The 23,604-nt window shown below is 37.8% G+C and overlaps 1 protein-coding gene across 1 annotated transcript in view; it reads right to left on the minus strand.

Moving 5' to 3' along the window:
- Positions 1-23,604, minus strand: part of LOC134533129 (uncharacterized) — a 33,005-nt gene that overhangs the window by 6,564 nt on the left and 2,837 nt on the right. The window contains exons 2-7 of the mRNA XM_063370411.1: positions 20,182-20,244; positions 17,483-17,644; positions 14,039-14,201; positions 10,533-10,654; positions 5,090-5,331; positions 967-1,133 (exon numbers count right to left, since the gene is read on the minus strand). Coding sequence (XP_063226481.1) covers positions 967-1,133; positions 5,090-5,331; positions 10,533-10,654; positions 14,039-14,201; positions 17,483-17,644; positions 20,182-20,244 — 919 coding nt within the window. The remainder of the gene's footprint in view (positions 1-966; positions 1,134-5,089; positions 5,332-10,532; positions 10,655-14,038; positions 14,202-17,482; positions 17,645-20,181; positions 20,245-23,604) is intronic.

Below are 23,604 nucleotides of genomic sequence, written 5' to 3' on the forward strand. Positions count from 1 at the left end.
TTACAGTTTTTGTATGAGTAATTTTTTGGAGCATTTTTATTCATCTACCATTATTCTTTCCCTGTTCATACCAAATTCGTAAAGTAAAAATATAAACAACATATAATGGCCTAAAACTGAAAAATGTTTAATCCTAGATAAAAAAAAAACTAATTTTACACTTGAAGGCTTAAAATAATAATAATTTGAATCGGTTCTTATTTTGGGAGTTACGCCAAAATACAAAATGTTAAAAGTGATTTACATCTTCACCAAAATTATTAAAAATATTTTAAATAAAACAATTTTATGTGAACTCTTTATATTCAAGATTTTGAATGCAATAAATATTTAAATCTCTTTAAATATATAGTTTGTCCTTTAGTTAAAATTATAGCTCTATGATTCTATAGCTCTCTGATTTTTGTAAGCCTATTTTTGGCGTATTTACGATTATATAATTTTTGTTTGAAATGAAATGCCAGTGATTGACAACCTACCTTAGCCAAAATTAGGTTTTATTTATAAATATTTATAAATAACAGTAAAAAATTAATTATAATTTGTTACCTACAACGTTAATAATTTAAATTTATGCTTTCCTTAAGTTGTATAACAGTAAGAAAATATATTCAATTCAAAATTATATTCAATTCAAAATTGAAAATTTTGCATTACTTTATATATATTTTGGATTATTATTATCAATGATAAAAAATAGAATCTTATTTTATGTTAAGCATATTTTTATAGTTATTGGGGGAAATGTCACTTATTGGATCCTGAATAAATGGTTCTGTTTTCAGATATATTTTGTCACTAAAGTAACCTCTATAAACTGGATAATTCCTTAAATATTATTTTTTCTTTGATATTCGGTAAGAGGAAACAAACCTAAAGCGAGACGTACACATTCTTAAATATGTACACACATTCTCCATCCGAAAATTACTCTAGAAAAATTAACATGCTAAGTTGATTGCTTACCATCCGAAAACTCCAAACTCATAGACAAAAAACAAAAGAGAACGTTTAATATGTGGCATTTTGAACAAAGGCAATGTCTGCTCGAACCACATGTTTTTTACTTGCTGCATCAATGACTTCTTGGATATACTCTCAGTACTGTCATCATCCGGAATTATGTGTTGGACCTGTATTGAATAAACAAGTAACATAATGCTTTAGAATAGTGCTGTAGCATTTCATTTTTTTTGTCATACACTACAGGCAGTTATGATTATGTTTGGCGGTTGTGATATAATTACGTCCAGTTAAACATCACACAGCTGCATAGTGTTTCATCAAAAATACTTCCCACATTATTTGAAATAAACAAGTGGTTCAGCTTCAACTTTAAAGTTGTATGCTAGCCTTGGGAACACTTTAGACCACAAGCCGTTTGTATGTTTTCAACCTATTTTTATCGCGATGAACCTGCAACCGAAGTTAGTCGGATGAATAAAGGTTCATACCTCCCGCATCCCCCTGCTACTTATTTTTTTTACTTCCACCCCCCCCTCCCCCAAACGAATTACATCATGGCGTCATTCTCATTTCCTTCCACAACCCTGTACCGCCTCTAGGTCAAGCAGAGACTCGAAGTTCTACAGCAGTAGACTTGCTGGCCAGCAACTGTGCTGAGATACAGATGTGTTAAATCATATTTCTGGGATTTTATTAATGTAACGACCCCGCCTAAAGTAAGAGGCGTATTTTTTTTTAACTGAGTGCCGTTTTGAAATTTAAAAAAACAAGTCGACTTTTCTTAACAATTTAATTTTATATGAAAGCCTGTATTCTATTCTTCTACTTATTTCCCACCAATATTATGGCACTTATCATATCGTGCACAGGTTATAAAAATTCAATTGATATTTCTTTGTACTCTTGTAATTTGTGTAAAGGAACCTTTGTTGTTTATACGAGTCAATACAACTGTACACAACTACACAGTCCAGGGGTATTGAGAAAGGAGTCCCAGAACTTTCCTGGTATGATTTCAGGGTAAAATGGAAAACATAAATCTGGATGGTCGTACTAGGATTAAAACCAGGGGTCCTCTTTTATGAGAGTCCGATGTCTTACCGCTTCTTTTTTAATTAAATGTTTGACTCGTTGCTAATTATAATCACCTACTAGGCTAACGTCCCTTTATGCAATTTCATTCATTTTCCATCTTTTTACTTTCGCAGTTTTATTTACTTTGACCAACTTACTTCACTTTGACTTCCTTACCCGGGACTCGAACCCAGCACCTCTCACAGTTAAAGCTTGGCTTGCTTCCAACTGCGCTACGGAAGTCACCCCACGCCTCCTTAGTAAAAAGAGCTTGATTCGCGGATTCATTTCAATTCAGTTCTGACGCAACTTGCATAACCAAGCTCATTGGTCGATAACAATTTCACGTCCTTTGGCGGGATACGCGTCTTCTCCTTGATTAATAACTGACCAGGGTTGATGAGGGCGAGTCAAGGGCACTGCAGTCCAGTCGTCAACGTGAACGAGATGTACACTGTGTATGAAATTCAATGAATCCGCGAAAATTGTGAGTGACTCTTAATAAGTCATTCTGTAAATTACTGGTCTGCTTTATGCTGGATTTATAAACTTCGCGAGAAACGCGATAGCGCTAGGACGCAGTACGCAGTAAAGACAAGAGAACTCACAGTAAGTTTGTAAAACACGAAAGTCGCAGAACGTCACTAATGATACATCTTGAAACTGTAAAAATGTTATTAATATTGTTTCTACGAAAACGTATGAAGTTTTAATTAATCCTAATTAGGAAGCTAATTCTGCTTGTGTGATACCTTAATCAATTAAAACGTGATAAGTGTGTTGAAAAGAAAATCCAGCCTTCTAACACACATTTGGTTTTTCCTTTTGAAAGTTTTCGAAACTTTTCACGCCAAATGTAGAATGCGGAGGACCCAAGCCGAAACACAAGAAGTTGAAAGTTTGCCGATGCTTGCGTTGTGGTTATTTACGTCTTGCTTAATTTATAAATGGCTATTTGAAACCGTCGTTTTCAAAGGATTGGTCTCACACAAGGTTTTTTTCCCCCTTTTTCATCATTAACTTTATTTATGGGCTAGCTATGAAATTTTAACTCGATACCTCCCATGAAAAATTTTGAACTGATATTAACTTATCACGGATGTAAACAGACTCGCAAGTCTTCGTAATTATAATTACCAGCGCGTACTTTTACGTCCATGATATTACACAAAGAGAATATATCTTGAAAATAATTGTGGCAGAACATCAAATGCGAGAGAGGTGTTTCCAGTCGAAACTTAAGAAATAGCTTTTAACTAAAATATTAAAGAAACAATGGCTTGAGATTCCGAGCCTAAAAATGTTGCGTCCTAGCGTTTCTTGAGCAGTTCATGAAGCTGGCCTAGGATTGCGGTGCAGCACATACAGGTCACAGCTATACGAGGACTTGCTTCTGGGAAGCCTACGAAGTACAAACACCTTTCGACACACCAAAATATTTACCTTCGTGTAACTTGGACCTTTTTATATGATTCCTTGCAAACAACTTGCTACAGTAATGACAGGGATCTTAAAATCAGAACACGTCAAGGTTTTTTTCTCTCTCTCTGTTTACCTCAAATTTAAAAGTCGAGGAGTTCAACTTTAAATTCCTTTTATAGAGCATGTGCTGTATTTGGTTGAAAGTTTTATGTTGACTGGTTAAAACATTGGTAATTCTGAAGCAGAGGTCTAATGTCTCCTTCACTGAAGTCTATGTAATACGCGCTCGACATCGTTCACGAGATGTCGGCGAAATTCGGTAAACTTCGGAACTGTTCGGGCACCCAAGTAACGGAAAAAAAAGAAGTAAACTCTTCATCCATACCATTATCTGCATCCTGTATACTCCTACGCAATTAATGCATGCCCTTGCTTCCTGCATGTCTGTGCCCATTGGTTTTCCCCGTGTCTACGCAGGTTTTTACCGGGACCCAACTTTTTTAAAGCTAGTTTTAAGGTAATGGCGCCGATCACTGTAATAGCTGGGCAATCTTCGAACGAAGCACACGGTGGATGCGACCCTCTCCCTGCTTGGCTAGGCCTGAGACGCGTCTAACCCGGATCCCTCCTATGAACACGCGATAGTTAGGTTAGGAAAAGAAAAAATGAAGGTAAATATTTGGGCGGTCGAACAGAGATTAGAGAAAGTTACAGATGGAGCATAAGCTCTGAGAACTGTGGCCAGTTGGTTCACGTGAGAATATGGCGGCCATTTGTTTATATAATATATATAGAAATGTAGTTTACTACATACTCTTGTACACAATCGTTTTCCTCGAGTCAACAGTCTTTATTTGTTTTAATATTAATGCACTTTTCCACCCTACCATACACACATCACTTATGCGATTTTCTTCATGTCACAAATATGGCGGCGACCTGCTTCCCCCTTACGTCCCCTGGCTTCAGCAGAGATACCTACAAACTGTGTTTATGCCCCATCTGTAACTTGGGAAGCCTACAACTCACGTAGTTTCGGTTCCCTACCACGTTCGTGCAACTTAGGATTTCTCTGAAAAATTGAAATTTAAAAAATCGAAGGGTTAGGTTAGGTCAGTCGCAAAATGCTTGTTTTCATTGGAAACTTCTGATTTAGCGGCTGAAGTGGCGTTCATACCAAAACGCAAAACTTCGGAAATGTTCGGAAATTCTTGCAGGGAACCGAAACTACGTGAGTTTGTAGGCTTCCCCTGTAACTTTCTCTAATCTCTGCGGTCGAAGAGTCGTTTGTGCTTTGTATCGGTGGCACTAGGGCTACTGGAGGTAGTGGCGCAGGGGCGCAACAACTAAATTTCCAAAAGGGGGGGGGGGGGGGCAATATACCTCTTTTATAAAGAATCATCGATCCCCTCCTATTGAAGCGGAGGGGTCCGGGGGTCCTCACCCGGGAAAAAATTGTATTTCAAGGTGGAAAATGGTGCTATTTAAGCAGTTTTATCATCTGAAAATTGAATTACACAGCACTTTCTTTGCCCCCCGTTTGCCCCCACTTCAAGGTTTCAGAAGGGGAGGGGGGCGGAAATACCCTTGCCCCCCCCCCCCCCCTCTGGCAGTGGTGGCTACTGGCCTGGTAGTCGGCGGGGTCGCGCCCGGTGTTCATGGCGAACATGCGGCGCAGCACCCGCAGGGTGGAGCCCTCCTCGCCGCGGGCCATCAGGTACTTGGGCGACTCGGGCAGCACCGCGGCGGTCAGCAGGCAGCCCAGGGCGCTGGGCAGCGAGCTGACTGCCACCAGCATGCGCCACGAGCCGTAGTCGCCCCACGGCAGCGCCAGCGACCACGGCTGCGGGATCACCAGCCACGCCACTCCTGGCGGGGCAGTGCGGGCGCGATGCCAGTTCCGTGCGCTATTCAATTCATTGAATCATTATAACTGTGGTATTTCGATTTAAAATTGAAATAGTACGCAGTCGTAATACAATTTTAATTCCAATTATTTTGTGGCTTATTCGATTTTTTTCACTGCAATTTATAGACTTCGAAGCTGAAAAAAAAGGCATTAAAGTTTTCTTATACCATAATAAAAAATGAACTAAAATTATGTCCAGACTAAAAATCATTTCCGTGTTTTTAGTATCCTTTCCTGTATATTTTGAATTAATTTTATGTACAGACATAAAATACTTGTTTTTCAAATACGTATTCAATTTGATATACGAATAAAATTTTATGAAATGCACCATTTAATAGGAATAATATTTTAATTTTCAATTTTATCTTAAAAAGAATACGTATTCAATTTAATAAATATTTATATCAATTAAGTGTATGTTCAGACACAAAATTAATTAATTATTTTTACTCTTGACTGAAGAAAAATGGTTTCAAAACTATTAGTTTTTGTTAAAATAAAATATTGTTTTTTTTTTTTAATTTATTTTAGGTTCACTCTATTTTTGACAATAAATAAGAAAACGGCGTGCCATAAGCATCACGATTCGATTTTAATACGGCGCGCTTATACGCATATATATATATATATATATATATATATATATATATATATATATATATATAATGCTCAACACTCGACGGCCAAAGACGAAAAATACTATGCACACTAGCCCCACTTTTACAATTACGCTTTACTACTTTCTCTCCAATATTTCTCGCTCATGTTTGCAAATACGAAGATGGACTTGAGAACCTTTTTTATGTATTTTTTAATTCTCCACGACTTTTGTTTGAATCCTTTTTCGATTAAACGCCTAGATTCTGAGAAAAACTGATTCAAACCAATTTTTAACCCTTTTCTCCAAAAACATCACGTCCGATTGCAAAAAAACAAAACAAAATAGCACCATTCGATTCAGCGTCATCGAATTATCCTTACATCAAGTTTTCAGGTCTGCTGGTAAAAAAGTGCTTACTTTTCCTTTTGTTGACTGGCCTAATGTGAGTACGAACACGACATTCAGACCATTCCTGCGATATAAGAACGAAGGTAGCGGATATTACCGTAGAAATAAGCTGCGTGGGTACGAACAAATTATTCTTTCATAAACTTAGACAATTCTTGCGTTGTAAGACACGAAATTAGGGTAGTGAAGACTACCATATAAACAAACTGCGTGAGTACGAACACAACATTCTTCTGTAAACTCCGACTATTTTTGCGGTACAAGACACAAAAAAACAATGAAGGTAGTAGAGATTATTGCAGAAATAAGCTGTGTAAGTAAAAACACATTATTCTTTCTTAAGCTAAAACAGTTCTTGTGATAAAAGACACAGAAACCAACTAAGGTAGTGGAGTTCACCGCAGACAGAAAGCTACGCCTTCGAAAAACTCTTACTATTCTTGCGATATAAGACAGAGAAAACAACAGATAGCTATAACTGAGATTACCGCAGAAATAAATTCCGTGAGTACGAAAACTACATTATTCGGTAAACTCCGACCAATCATGAAATTTTGATGGCATCTATCGCACCGGGCTACGTCATTTCGCGTGTGTGTATTAGTTGGTGGTATGAAACGAATGAGAAGTTACCGATGTAATTTAACTTAAATAAGTATGTAATAGTTTGCAAAATTAGTGCAAAGAAATTTCTTTTTAGCATATTTAAGTGTGTTAAGAAGCTAAACTGATAAAAACTTTAATTTAACTGAACAATAATCGAAGTTAGGAACTGTTCCTGTAGTATCTTTGACTATGTTTTCATGTTTACTTTGGCAATGCATACGTTTATTAACAATAATAAGACAAGATTTTCTAACACATATATATATTTAAAAAAATAAGTGAAAACTTGAAATATTAATAAGTACAAAAAAATAAAATACTAAAAACAAGTATTACAGAAAAGCAAATTAAAGTTGTTTTACCAATAAAATAGTTTATTGGACAAACGCATTTACTGTTCGATGGCTGTTTGCCCGTTAACGTCATCGAGACTGAAAACGTGGCCCACCAAGTCTCGCGGATTATAACGGAACACTCTCCGCATTAATGGAGTGCGGTGCGTGTATCAGCGGAGAGGGGAAAACACCGCAAGCCCCGGAGAGTGTTCGAGATGAGGTGATGATCAGCCCACAGGTGCTGCGATCCTCTGTTCGTTTCGCCGGCAGCCGTTCGCTCGGCAGGATTCCACGCTCGTTAAGCATAAACAAGGAACGCATGTTCATCGAGCTAAACAATGAAAACAAATGAACAGTTTTCTAATTGTACAGGATAAGAAAATAATTATTAGTGAAAGCAAAAATTTGCTATCGCTACCAAGCTAATTCGTGTCAATTATAAAATTATTTTTGTTGTCAACTCTAAATATTTGGCAGGATCTCAATTGATAAAAATATTTTGTTGCAATCACAAAACGCATTTTATCAAGGCGTACATACGTGGAAACATTAACGCACATACAATCTAAAAGATGTAATATTGATACTATGACAGATTAATGAAACCACCTAAGACGGGTAAAAATTCTAATTAAATTAAGGTTTTTTTTCCCCAGTCGTTTCTCTTGATGATATGTCTGAGGGCTGTGCATTACCGAAATGAGAGTTTTTGTTCCTAGTTTTTTTTTTCATTCTGCGTATTTTTTTAGCTTCACTTTTTCTGACGCACAATGTTTATTTGTTTGTCGTGGTAATGTTAATATTAGAATTTAAGTGTTTTGCAATGTAATCTAGGCTGATATGTAAATATGTTAATATATTGTGAATAACTACAACACTTGTGATTTGAATAATTATTTTGGACATACGCCATTGAACTTTATGTCATTGAGAAAACCCGAAAAACAGTAAAAGAATAAATAAATACGCAAACATACAGAAAACAAGCCAAAATCGGCCAATGTCAAATGTTAAATGTCAAGACAGCAGAGAATCCCGTGGAAGAAATCAGGACAATATCACAGCACGAACTAACAGTGGACTGACAACGACGAGACAGTTGCAGAAAAAAACACCAAATACAGAGAAACAACTTTGGACAACACAGCGACAGACAGAGGAAACCAACGCTAATAATAAACTGATAATATGGACAAAACACCATCAATACAGCGATGCAAATGCGAACTGATGTAATTAAACAGATATTCTATCAACACAACTACGACATCACAGACGAACACAGTATGTTTTCCAAAACCAAAACAGAAAAAAAAGTGGTTTCTACTTTCTCTCCTGGCGCTGTCGATAGCAGGCGAGAAGTCTTCTAATTGGCCATGCACCTGAGAGCTAATGTTATTGTTTGGTGTCTTGCTGCGAGAGCAGTTGGTTGGTTGTGTTCTGTGGTAAAATAGTTTCATTTCTAATGAAAGATATCCACACACACACACACACACACACACCTACACACACACACACACACAATACTATCTAAACTGATAATATTACTCGCTGGAAATATTTTCTGATTCTTTTATTTTTTCCTTTTAATTGGGTGTTCTTCATGTATGAGTGGAGTAGCTTTGTCCCAGATTATTTTATGACTGTTGTCCCAGGAATGTTCGGCAAGTCTAGATTTTATTTTTGAGTTTCGCCCTTATTTATATTGCTTTAGTGTTCTCTAATGCGTGTGGAAAAGGCTCGGCCAATTTCTCCAATGTAGGTACGTCTGCATTCGCGTGGTATCTGATAAACCCAGTTCTTGTGTTGGGACTTTTCTGTGGTTGGTTTTACGCTAGTGATCATGCTTTTAATTGTGGAATTGGATTTGAAAACGATTTGAAAATCGTCTTATTTTTTCAGAGAAGCTTCGAACATAGGGAACAACCAATGTACCCCTTTGTTTTTCACTAATTCTTTCCACGGCATTCTTTGTGCTGTTTTCATATTTAACATTTGACATCGCCGATTTTGTCTTTTTTTTTCTATGATTATGTGTGTTATTCTTTCTGTGTCTGTTTTTCGGGTTTTTTCTATGACACAAAGTTTAAACTAACAATGGCGTAAATCCAAAACAATGAATCAAATCACACTTCCCAATCGCAAGAATCATTAAAAGTGCGTACGATACTAGTATGTTTTTTTTTAAGTGAAATTTCTTTACAACAGGTAAGGTAAGTCGAAGCATTGACATCATCAGAGCGTAATGAAAGTAGTGTAACGAAGAAAAAGGGTAATGCACAGAGTGTTACGGAAAGTGTAACGTTCACGAAGAAAGTTGTGTGACTACATTGTTATTGGCGCCATGTTCGGTCTATTTGCACTTACATGGCGAGACCGTATAATCGGGTGTGGCATGGCGTTTATGGCTACGGATACGTCAATGGCATATTACGTACATGTTTGTAATAGAAACTGAATTTACAGGTTCATGTAAATTATACACATAACCTGCAATTATATTATACCTAACCCAGGGGTTAATTTCAGTGGGAACGCAAGGGAACGGCGTTCCCTTACCTCCCAAGAGTGCCGGAACGCAAGGGAACGCACTTAAAACTAAAAGTTTAAAAAACAATTACGTTGGATCAATATTATGGTCAGTGAAAGTAGTCAACAAGATGTTAATGGAGCAAAGGGTGAACTCAATTTAAATTCATGTTTTTATTTTCTTACATCATAATCAAGCACTTTAAAAAGTAATCACCATTAAAATATCAATTTTTTATAAAAATAATTGTAGTATTATGTCTGGATGGCCTAAAAACGCGGGTTTACAGTTATAATTTTCAAAACTTTTTCCCGGGGGAGGGCCCCCGGACCCTCCTCCTTCCTGGGGGGTATTCCAGACCCCCCGGTCTGAGCATCCCGCTTTAGAGTTCCCACACCTAAAACTTTAGAAATTAAGCACTGACCTAACCTGCACTAACATCAAAGCTCCTTAAAACGGGAACTATGCATAATAGTTTAGCTATCAGTTGCTTGTTGGAAACACAGATGGCAGCAGCAGCGCTGATTGCAGCGCTATTAGTGAGCTTCCATAGAACTACAATTAGTCTGTGAATTTTCACTTCTAGCGCGTGTGGCATTTATTAGATTTTATGACAGTTTCAGATTTTTTTAATTCTCGGACACAACTTAAGTATGTTGTAATATTTAAATCCATTACCTGGAAGGACTAGTAGTCCTAGGGGCAAATAGATGCTCACTGCCATAATCGCCGGTGCTCTGTTTCTTGAGTTAAAAAACTCTCCCACATAAGGAAATATCACGGCGCCAGGGCAGCAAATACTGAAAAGAAAAGAAAAAAATAATAAAATTAAAGAATCATTGTTCCCCATCATTGAAATAACTTCGATGTGTATGTTGAGTCAAAAATAATACAAAACTAACTGCAGTTCGAATAACTACAGTGTGAGTTTGATGACACGTAGAGCCTGTTGAGTGGCTTGTACATTATGAGACTTTTCTTTGAATCGAGAGACCTTTATAGCTGAAAAAACAATCACCAAATTTTAAGTACCTACTACCACAAAATGGTAAGGTTGATTGTGTTGACATGTGAGGTTTGAAATCCCGAGTTAACTGCTCGCCTCAAGGCAAAAATTCTTCATACATATTTCTGCCTAAATTAACATTGATATCTCTGTCAGCGAGTAAATAATTCACTCGAACAAGTTGAAAGAAAAGCACTCTGAAACACGACACTTGTAGCACTTCAACAAATAATATTTGTACGTATGTATGCTTAGCTGAAATCCAAGAACAAAAATTAAGTTCTGAACAATCGCAATATTTTTAACGACAGAAGAAATGTGTGATTATTTCATGTGGGGAATTTCAAATTAAAAAAATAGTCACATGAATCCACGAGCATTAGTTAAATTTAAAAAAAATTAGGTACCAAAAATTAAATTCTTGCATGGTAGAAGAATTCAAAATTATTTACAAAATCCTTACTAATTTATTTGGGTTTATTAAAAACAAACCTAGAATGCGTGGCTTATCTCTCTTAAATATTTACAGATAACTAGGTACTTAACTTACGTTTATACGGGATGGATTCTTTTAAACTACTTATTAATCAGTTTACTCAGCTGGCTAGGTTTCTTTTGGCTTAAATTAGTTTATGGTTTTACGTATGAGCTTTGGCAATTACATACAAGCAGAGAACAGAATAAAGTAGTTAAATATGTTGGCAGTAGCTGCCCTATGGAATAGGCGATGGGTGCATTCCCCCCCCCCTCCCTCCTTCATAATCCATCACACAAAAAAAATTGAATGGATATAATAAAAAATAATATACTCCAGGCTGGACCTGTCCTTTGAAGACAGTTCAATTTCAATGTAAAAATTTATTATTTTACATATTTAGTGCTACTCTGCGTGTGTTTATTTTAAACTTTAACCCTCTAAAATCAGGTAAAAATCATAGTTTTGATAATGACCTTTAAAGACGTTGAAAATGCGTTAAAATAGAGACTGTCATTATTTATATATTTTTAAAATTTATGTTTCTGGCTTTAAGGCCGTTCTACAATGGCACGTAAACGGATATGGATCTCCCGGAACATGTATCACTATCGCGTCTCTGCTGCTTACACAATGCGGGAAGACTTCTTTTCACAGACGAGAGAGCCAAACGCCCGATCGTGCATCTTCGGTTTTTTTTGGTTCATTGTAAAAGGTTAGGTTAGCTACATTATAAATACTTTAAAACAATGTGGACGGTTGATTTGTTTAGGATAGCTACATTAAAGATACTGTGAAATCATGTAAACGGTTTCCTAGCCCTGGATAGCTACATATTAAAAAGTTATTTGCTAAGCAACCATAAAATGATTTTACAGTAGGCTATTTTTAATTTAGCTATACTTACCTAATATAACCAAGCATCCACAACGTTTTAAAGTATTTATAATGTAGCTAACCTATCCTAATCGACCGCAAAATTTAATGCCACACCGGTTTATACAATGAGATAGAACGGAAAAAAAAGCTAGCATGAACTTCGGGGAACTTCGGGTGTGGCTCTCTCGTCTGTAAAATGAAGGCTTCCCACACAATGCACGGAAATGTAACAAATACAACCAATGAGATTACATTTCAACGTTACGAAATATTAATTTAATTTTAAAATAATATGATTCGAGATTATAGTAGCAGCATAACTTACTTATGTAATAAAGCAAATCACTTAGTAATAATAGAACACTAGATAGTCTTGTACTTACTTGAAACGATTTTTAACGTATTTAGAACTTAAACAAACATGGCTACCAGCGCGGCTAAGTACTCGGCTTCTATTGGTCGCACGGAGCGACGTAAACTAAAGAGCTCAGCATTGCCGAGCTAATCCGTATGGGTTCGTCTCCGTCTGCGTGCTGTTGTAGGAACTCTGTATCGTGAGATCCGTCTACGTTTACATGATCCGTCTTCAATTCCGTGCCATTATTGAATTATTATTTTCTGTTATCACCTAAAACCCTCCGATATATTGTTCGTCTCCCCACGATTGGTTTCTAACTCTCCTACCTAATGTTTAAATTGCTCTTTAGGCCCGTTTTACAATGACACGGAAACGGAGACGGATCGCATAATCGGAGACTGATCTCACGGAACAGAAAATCTACTTAGTCACGCACGCGGGCACGCACCCGTACGGATCAGCTCGGCAATGCCCAGCTCATCCGTTTACGTTACTCCGTGTGACCAATGGAAGCCGAGCTTTCGGCCGCGGCTATTAGCCATGTTTGTTTACGTTTTAAATACGTTAAAAATTATTTTTTCTAACAACTGAATATTTAGGGTTATGTCATTACTTTGTGGGTTTCATTTTCATTATATATGTAAACCATGACCGTGTTTCGTTCTCTACCGCAATTTATTTCAACGTAATTAATTTTTTCTTCACGTTGAAATTCATTTTCATTGGTTGCCAGCTGTTTTTGAACGTGGGTAGATGAACAATGGAACGTAAATATGTTGCGGGACCGGATCCGTTTCCGATTTTACGTTTCCGCGTCATTTCAGAACGGAGGCCTACGACTTAACACTGATGTCAAGGCAGATGCTTGAAGGTCAGTGACGTAGCTAAGGTGACTGGCGCCACTGGCCAGAATTGAAAATGGCGTCCCCTCTTGGATTAAAAGAGGGGAGGGGGGTTTCAGCAACGCGAACCGTCGCGGCGGCGCCCCCTCCTGCTCCGGCGTCCCTGGTTGGGGCCATCCCTGCCACCCGCTTGCTACGCCACTGTTGAAGCTTTGAATATATATACTGTATAGAAGTCGCGAGTGGATAGGATTTACTCTACCTTTTTCAGAAGCGTATGATGAGCAGCTTGGGAACTTCACCGCTGCAGTGCGCTGCCGTAACGCCCTGTATCGTCTTAGTTGTTATTTACACGTTAGAGCGCAGCACTGTCGCCCGCTGTCATTCCCCGCACCCCCCGCCTTCCTTCACTGCAGCTCAAGGTCGTTCAACAGGAGGGGGAAGGGGTGTTTGAAGAGTTCGACACTTGTCCGCTAGGGACCACCACAAGTCGATGCCCTAAAGATGGTGGCGATTGCGGCGGTGAATTAACCAACTACCTCAAAACCGTATTAGAAATTTTAACCTGGGCTGGCGACTTCTATACAGTATGTATATATTCAAAGGTTGAAGGCAGGTGCTTACAAGAATCCGTTGAGGAACCTCAGCGCCAGGAAGACGTAGAAGCTGGGAGCGAAGCTGGAGATGACGCCACACACGGCGTCTAGCAGCAGCGTGGCGACCAGCACAGTCTTCCTGCCGCGGGTGTCGGCGAGCAGGCCCCACAGGTACGACCCGAGCATCACTCCTGCCAACATGCCGAGTGGACAATACCCTGCGACGCGAGTTGCAACAAACCACGAAGCGGGCGCCTGCAAATGTTTTAGAAGACAATTATGGGAAACTCAGGCGGTAGCCTACAACTCACATAGTTTCGGTTCCATACCACGTTCGTGCAACTTCGGATTTCTCTCAAAAATTTAAATTTAAAAAAAAAAATCGAAGGGTTCGGTTAGGTTAGGTCAGTCACAACATACTTGAACTTCTGATTTAGCGGTTGAAGTGGCGTTACTACCAAAACGCAAAACTTCGGAAATTCTTGCAGGGAACCGAAACTACGTGAGTTGTATGTAGGCTTCCCAAACTCAGGCCCGTTAACATGGACGAGGCACGGGACACATCGCTGCAGCGATCCTAGCGGCGCGAGCTAAAAACATACGTGCGAAATTAATTTTTTTTTTTACGTATTCTTATACCCATTGCCACCTCGTACTGACATCTGTAAATCCAGCCTTGGATAAAAATACAAAGCGGACCACAGAGTCCAAGTGCCCAACCCCCCGCTTCGTAGACTTTTCCACTCTGTCCAAGCCTTCATCCAGACCATCCTCTGTCTCCTGTTTTCTCCTACACTTAATGCATGCAAATTTGCACACCGCACGACAGTGCCCAGGGTTTTCCCTGTGTCTATGCAGGTTTTACCTGGGCCCAACCTATATATAATTATAGTCTAGATTTAAGAGTGAGGGGAGTTAGTCATGGCGCCAATTGCTACCATGGCTGGCCAATTCCCCTCCTAGCACATGATGCATGCGACCCTCTCCCTGCATGGTTAATCCCATAGGCTTATAGGCTTCGGCCTGAGACGCACCTAGGTCCTTCCCCTAACCCGGACCTCTCCCAAATACACTTAGTTTTAGTTAGGTTAGGGAAACAAAATTGTACTAACAACACTGTTTACGACACTAGTTGCAGCTCATGCCGCCAGGATCGCTGCCATCACTTGTCTCGCGGATTTTCGACGACTTTCCCATATTAACCTACTACAATATTTGGCGTCTGTTCTAAAGTTGAAGTCAACTTGTTATCAAGTGGCTAGCGAACCAAATAGTAGCTGTTTAATTGCTAATATGCCTAAAATTTGTTTAAGAGCTTGAACAAAAAAAAGTTAAATTTTAATTCGTTTCGAGGACTTTCGGTAAGACGTTTGTGAAGGATTGCTGATAAAAAGTTCTCATTCAGACAAAAAAAACAAACGAAAGTAGGCAGAAACTAAGCATTGGAATTTAAAATTACAGGTTATGATTCAGAACGCATCAAACTACAGACTAAGTGCAAAGAAAAAACCTATGTGAACCATTCGTAGACATGTGTATTCTGAGTGGACTGTTATTTTTTGATGACATAAAAAATATAAACAATTTTTATAGGACTAATAAATAAAATAAACTACCAGTTAGTATTACAATCATATTTAATGGCAACTGCTACAGAATTTAGCTACAAAATACTAGACTGAATTCAATAGGGTTTTGATGAAAAGGTTGCAAAGTTCTAACTTATGTGACTAAAGTATACTTGTGAAAGTTTTTATTAGACATAACCACCGGTTTTCCCATCAAAATATTTAATGATTTTAGATATCTTTTATTAAATCGAATACTTTTTTTCACATTAACTGACGTAGTTGTGCTCTTTAATTACACTTCAATAACGTCGTTGAAAGGACTATATTTTACATTAAAGAGTACCTACCATTTCTAAATGGTTTTGCAAATAAAATCATACTAAGTTTTCAATGTGTTAAATCTAATGACAAGATAAAGTTTTGCTAAACAATACTTTCAAATAAAGATAATATTCTATTCATATTAATTATTAGAGACTGAGATACATTGTGCCTATGGATTTCTAAAATTTGTCTCACGTCTATCAATTCCGAGTCAAATCAGAAACCTTCATATCATGGGTATTTTAAAATATCGCCTGTCACGTACTAACACGCCACACAGACGTGCGCATAGTGTTGCCTGCTCCAAACAATAAAAGGCGCCAGCTGGTGAACACATGTGGACTGACTGACAACACCCGACATCTACCGGCTAATTGAGAAACTACGGATGGGACCGCGCAGCTGCACTGCTAGCAACTAGTATATATCTTGCTAGAGACTAAATATGAGACAGACAAATTTAAGTCGTTACCGCATTTCCCCAAAATGGCCTCACGATTTACGATTAGAACTACCAAAACCATAGGTGTTTCCGAACAGCAAAGATGTTTGTTTAACTTATGCAGCATTAACCAAAATATCGTTAACTAAGACACTAGTCCTGCAAGAATGTCTCCATTTTTTTGACGGTAACACAACCTGGGGTATCAAAAATTAAATTAATTTTTTAAGGTCATTTGTCTGTGTTTACAGTATCTTCGCAATCTATTTACAAACAATTTTAATCTACATTAATTCATAACTTTAACATCAAATTAATAAATTATCACAAAGTGAATTCACAGAAAATATGTTTAGAACATATGGTTTGTCACGCTTCAAAAGGCAGCGCCACTAACCGCATAAAGGCCACAAGAACAGGTCCCTATATACAAACGGGTCGACAAGGAATTTTCCCAGTTTTTGAGGTGTGGGAGAATTTGAGGTACTAAAAATATAGGACCAAAAAAATTTGAGGGACGGGAAAAATAACTATTTTAATGTGCATGTCAGTGGGAAATTCTAGTTTATGCTAACTACTGCAGTGCGCTGAAAAATATTTGCCTTTAGCCAAATAGTCAGCGCTAGATACTAAAATTTACCTAATTGCGTGATTTAATCCAAATGGGTTAAGCGAGAAAAAATATGTATGCTGTGGTACACACGCACACACATACATATCACGTGTGCACAGATATGGAGAGGAGAAGATGACCTCGTTGGCTTTCATCTTCTCTTCGTAAGAGCTTAAAAGGTAACGTACAAAGTGGTTCTATAACATATTGGAATAAACGAAAAGCTGATCACATATTTTATATTTTTAAATAAAAATAAATGCTGTATCAGTTATGGTGTTCAGTCGCCAAAAGTGTGGTGTTTTGATGATGCGCAAAATCGCGCCTATGAATTGAATTGAATTGATCAGTGGTAGCAGCCGCAGAGCACACGTAAGTTAGCGGAACGCATAGACTTCGAAGGGGTATGTTTGAAAATCTATTCTAAAGTCTGAAAATTATTAAAATAACGTTCAGTCATCAGCTACATCATTAAATTCCACTTCGTCACGAATCACCTAGTTTGCATTCACACATACGTACCTATATAACTGATTGAAGTAAGAAGTCCTTTCTCTTGGGCGTTTATCTTGAAGTCGCACTGCACGCTGGGAAGGAGGTAAGATGTTACGTAAAGCTGGAAAACCACCCCGAACTGGCCCATAGCACAACCGAGCATAAGCACGTAGTTGAACTTGCCGAATCCTGCAACAAAATACAACTTTGGTTGCTTTTGAAATTGATTTCCTATTTGCGTTATTTTTCAAAACAAACGATAGATTTGCATGTTTGCATAGACACATTGTTTTTGGTTTTTACATTTAAAAGACCTTTGCTGGTTTTGAACAATATTTTTTTTTAGCCTAACTGTGAAATGGGAGAAATAATTTCCACTGACATACTACCAGTTTAAAAATACATGTTGCGGTACTAAGTAACAGATTTATGTTCACTCATACGATTGTGTGAAGTCGTTAATAAGTAAATTTACCGTGAACGACATATCGTGTAACACATGCAATTTCACTAGAGTAGCTGTTTTATTACGATAAATTTTATAACTTATATCTCTTAACATGATGCCACTAGTAATTTCACGTATTGATATATAGGTACTTGTAATTAAATACATTCTCACAAACAGAAAAAAAAATGGTTTGAATGAAAAGTGAAAACTGTGCAATTCCGGTGCGATATTATATCTAACTTGTTCCTTAATACCTAATATGTTTACGCGTACATGCTAAAGCACGAAATTAAAATAAAGTGAGCTAGTCTTTCAATACTCGCTAGTGATGTGTAACATCTAACCTGGATAACGAGCAAAATGTTTATTAAAATATTAGAAGTAGGGTTGGGTATTGGACTGATTGAACACATTCAGTACTAATTTTTAATTAATATTTGATTATTATCAAGAAAATTATATTTTGGTTTTATTATTAATTCTTTAATTTCGTGTGTATCAATGTTAAAATAATTAACTATTATGGCATTAAAATGAATGAACCTCGAATTTTAAAACGATAAATTATAATATCAATTACCGGATTTATTTATTAATACTCACGTCATACAAATAAATAACTTCCAGGAATGAATTTGTATCACAAACTATGTATTTATAGCTTATTAGAAAAGCCACATGGCAATACGTCACGCTGTTCATTTGCCGAGCGTGATAATTGTATGCAAAATATATCTTCAAGTACATTTCTGGACGGGAATCACACACGTACTTTTCGCACCCGCCGCTAGAATTCGTTGCCGGAATCGTAACAGTAGTTTTCCACCATCACCAGCAGATAGCAGCACGTACGCTACGTCGACTATCGAAACATTCGATTAGCAGAAGAATAAATTAAACTATTGAAAACGGCTTCGATAAAAACGTAAAAGACTTGAAAAAATACTGAAAGCCTGCTTTGAACCTAATTTTCAACAAGGAATTTTATTTAAATACCGCTCATCTTGTTAAAATTCATCAAACAGTTCATAATATTAAGTTTCCCTTTGAATTTGTGAACTTAGGTTCGCGCCATCCGCCACAGATGGCAGCACTGTTGTCACACATTTCCGTTCCATTACTTCATCCCATTCACGAAATCACTCCCACCAGATGCCGTATACCGAGAGCTAGGATGTTACGCGTCTAAAACAAATAATACCATTTATCATTAAAATTCCTGTTTATTTCAGAATATTTATACTTTTAGTGGGTGACGTCCCAGATGAAAATCGGTAGCTATAGAAATAACAAGCTGCTTCCAGAAAGTCGCGATTTGGACCATCTATATACCAGACGGACAGACAGACACGTCTCGGAGTAACTAGTTACGAACGTGAGCGCCGTAATGAGACAGCCTAACTTCCGTGTGCAGTCGCGCTTCCTCGCACGCAGCCCTGGGCGGGCGCATGACGGAGAGAAGGCCTCGCCGTGGTGGTAAGTTAGATAACAGTGACGAGCCTGAAGCACGCCGCAGCCGAGAAGACGGACTCTGCAGTGCTCCATCATCATCGGGTTACGGCATGGCCCCCACATTCTATCACGGGTCCTGGACCCAGGATCAGACAAGTCACGTGCTACGTTATAACGGCGTGGTTATTTCTTATCCGTACTCATTTTAGAATGTAATTTTACAGGTATTATGGTAACTATTTTGTAAGTTGAAACCAAACTTTAATTATAAAATTATTTTGCTTAACAATGACCACAAGGAGCAGGGGCGCAACAACTAAATTTCCAAAGGGGGGGGGGGCAATATACATTTTTATAAAGAATCATCGATCCCCCCCCCCCCCTATTGAAGCGACCCCCGGGAAAATTTGTATTTCAAGGTGGTAAATGGTGCTATTTAAGCAGTTTTATTATCTAAAAATTGAATACACGGCACTTTCTTTGCCCCCGTTTGTCCCCACTTCAAGGTTTCAGGGGGGGGGGGGCAAAATACCCTTCCCCCCCCCCTGTTGTTGCGCGCCTGACAGGGAGCATGCGTTGGAGTGGCGTCGCCGCTGACGAACTCTCCTCCTCTACCGGTTCCCCCACCACGTACCTGACTATACCCCTCTCATTGGATCAGAATTATGTTAACGCTCAAAAATCGTAGCCCCCTCAGCAAAGAAGTTTCTCTTATTAAATTTAAAAAACTGTTTAGGGCTGGGCCCGGGCCCCCTCCAGACCCGTGGGTCCACCCAGCCCCACCCTTGTGGCGGCCATGAGTCACGGACAGGGTGGAACCAACCTGTGCGAGTGATCGCTTCTTCGAACGTGACAGTTTCGCCATCCTTCTTCGGGTTCGCTCTATCTGAAACAGACGATACAAAAAAAACCGCCACGTACATAGACGTTGTAAACTTGTGTGCAATCTGTAAAATAATCACATCAATACACGTGTACATATGACAACTATAAGAGAACCAAGTAAGTATTTCTTACGTATTGAACTATTGTCAATACAATTATTAAAATATCTAAGACGTAAGTCAGAAAATAAAATATTTCTTTGATTTTTTTTTATCTTAAAGATATAAAGTTTTGTGAAAAAAACTAAAATCTACTTTTAAAGCATATTCTTGCAAAATACGTTCTTAATTTGTATAACATGTTAAAAATCCATCCAAATATTCCTTATATGTGGACAATAGGCCACTGATATTTAATGGTTGGTTACTCCTCAAACATAACAAATGAGAGACTGGTATGAACACACCTTGCATATTTAAAACATATCTAACAACACAAGCACTAAGGTCACTGAAATAGACAGCATGACTTGAACAGAAGTGAGACTCGCAACCAACTTAAACAGTCGCGCCGCGCAGGTGACTTAAGGAAACTAAACTTAGTTGACTCGATGACAGTTCTCTCGTGATAGTAGCAAGCGAGAGTGAGCAATAGTTACTGTCGGAGAACCGTCTGTTTATATGCGCGGGAGAAAACTACGCAAATGTGACCAAACTGTCACGTACTCGCTGTCGTACTTAGTGCATGCGGCCGCCAGAGTTGTGATGAAAAATATTTCCGTCGGATGAAAAGGAAAACAAATGTAATGGTTTCTTAATTCTTTTACGAGTAGGATCAGCCTTGGTATCCCAAGTACACAACCTTCAATGATGTATCCAATGATAAACTGATTGGTTTTAATTGATGAAGCTATTTTCGACACAATCGTCAGCAAAGGAGACGTTTTTGTTGTTACGAGTTTTTACTCAATGCCAATAATTCTTTAATTAATAAATACGACTATGTACGACGGAGACTTCGACGATAAAAAGCAGAGAGTTCTCTTGAAAGTACTTTAAACTTTATTTTCATTTGCTTGATGTAAAAAGTTTACAGTTACGAAAAAGAGTAACAGTGACATACTTGTCATGATGGTAATTTTATAAAAGTGACCGTTTCATTGGTAAATATCGGTCATAACTAACGTCATGTTATAGAGCCTATAAATCAGACCTGTTGATGTTGATTGAGTTTGGCGGTGGTTTAAAAGTTCTTACGAAGATACGTAAAGGGACGTAACAGGGTTATGTTACGTTATGTAAGAATCAAATCTATGCCTGTTTGAGTTCATAGTGGCCTCCTGAATAACATTCTATATTTCATGACCTTACCTCAAAGTTTACATGAATGTTTATAATTGCTTACGTTCGTTAACGTAAGAGGAATTTGTTTATTTTTGAGTGGTAGGAGATATTGTTTGGTCACTTTTACTCGGCTGGATTGGAAGTGAGAGTTAGTTGAGAGCAAGATTTGCTTCGAGTGGACAGTCTGTGTCCTATGGGAAGCTTTTGGGAATATTTTCGTATGAGTTGTGCAGGAACTGCTGCCGAGTTCTGACTGGGTGAGCCGCTGTATTAGAAGAGTGACTTGAGGTGTTCCCGAGTCGTACACCAACTGCGAGCCGGGAGAACTGTTGGCTGTCCTCTTGGTCAAGAGCCGTGGACCAAGACTGGTTACTCCCGACACCAACGACTGTCAGTAGGGGCCTTTCTCCGAACAAGTCATAAAGGCGAGATACCAGTTTTGTCATAGGCGCCGCTAGTTGGGTGAACTTATTGTAGCAGAGTTAAATATAGTCATTTCAGGGCTTTTCATCATTGTAAATTGTTGTTTATTTATTAGAGCCATTTGGGATTTTTAAGTGCTGTTTTTTAATGGCTCTTTGTAGGCACGTAATATGCTTGTTTATTGGTATGACAGGGCCATTAACTTATATTTTCTTTGTTGTGCAATTTTAATGTTTCTTTGTATTAATTTCATTGCCCTATCTTTGCTCATCTGCGCTTCCTGTTAATGTTAACAGACTTTGTGTTCTGTACTTCTGCGAAGCAGCTTGATATTTTTTGAGGGGCTTTTATTATTTTTTTTTTAGGAAAAATATTTACAAGATCAAGTTTTATAAGGTACTTATGCCTGGTTTAAATGGTTATTTTTGGTACCAGGACAATAGAAAGATAGGCATCGTTGTAGCAGAGCCTTTGATCTTGGCGTATTTTATTGTTTATGTGTCTCATGTTCTTTACAATTATTAATAAATAACGTTATATTTGAACTATCCGCCTGGCTCTGTTCCGTTATTCAGTTCCAAGCTTTGACATAACTTGTCTCAAAATAGGTAATTCTCAGAAGTGGTGCCGATGGTCTACGCATTCCTCTGCAACTGCTGTTCTGTCTACTGTGTTTGCATAACCCTTTTTGTCTGTGTTCGCAAACAAACGTCATGCGATGCTTTGTAAGTGACAGTTTGGAAATGGGTACCACTACTACTACTTTTGATACAAGTTACTTTACGAAATTCGGGCTGGAAGACGTGCCTTCACCACATTCCACCCGCGTTGCACTAGTTTTTTTGGGGTTGATAAACGGCTCCTTACAGCGTTCCAATATGTCGATTGCAATGGGCGCTTCCAGCCTGCCAATTAACAGCATGCAAAAGTACCTCGATTGTAGTTAAGTGTACTCTCGTCGATTGCGTGAGGAGAAGGAATGGTATGGTACAGTCCAAATGGACAACCAGACAACCTAGCAAGTTAAAGTATAAAAGCAATATTGACCAAATATGTTTGGAACAAAAAAATACCTTTTTAAGTAATTCATATGTTTTGTGAATGTAAACAATTACATTTCCTGAACTCAATGTGTATACATTTTTTCGATGGAGGTAATAAAAATGTGCACTAGATATAAAAGTGTACTAATTATTCCAATGAATTTCAAAATAATTTGTAGCGATTCTGTAAGAAATTATTCTAGCACATGCCTTTACAATTATTTTAAAACTTTACATCCAACTTTCTTTAAAACATATATTTTCAACTGCAAGTAGTATTTAAATGTGACAAAACAATCATTATTATTTAAAAGTAAAAACTTATTAAAACACTAATATGGCATGAATGCAAGACTGGAAGACGTTGGATATATTGTACAAGATTTTCACCACTGAGTTTTAGGGTAAATGCGTCAGAACGAAATTAAATATAATTAAATTATTTCACGTCTGGATACCAGAATGCGAATCTTGACTATAGTAAATAATATTAATGTAAGAACTTGAATGTAAATTTTAAGTGTTAAATGTTAATGTTCTCTTGAAATATTTAAGATAAATTGTAGATGCATGGTTTTGGAGAAATTAAATAACATTTTAAAAATAATTCGA

Source organism: Bacillus rossius, chromosome 6 (assembly GCF_032445375.1).
Source record: "Bacillus rossius redtenbacheri isolate Brsri chromosome 6, Brsri_v3, whole genome shotgun sequence".
Classification (NCBI taxonomy): Eukaryota; Metazoa; Arthropoda; class Insecta; order Phasmatodea; family Bacillidae; genus Bacillus; species Bacillus rossius.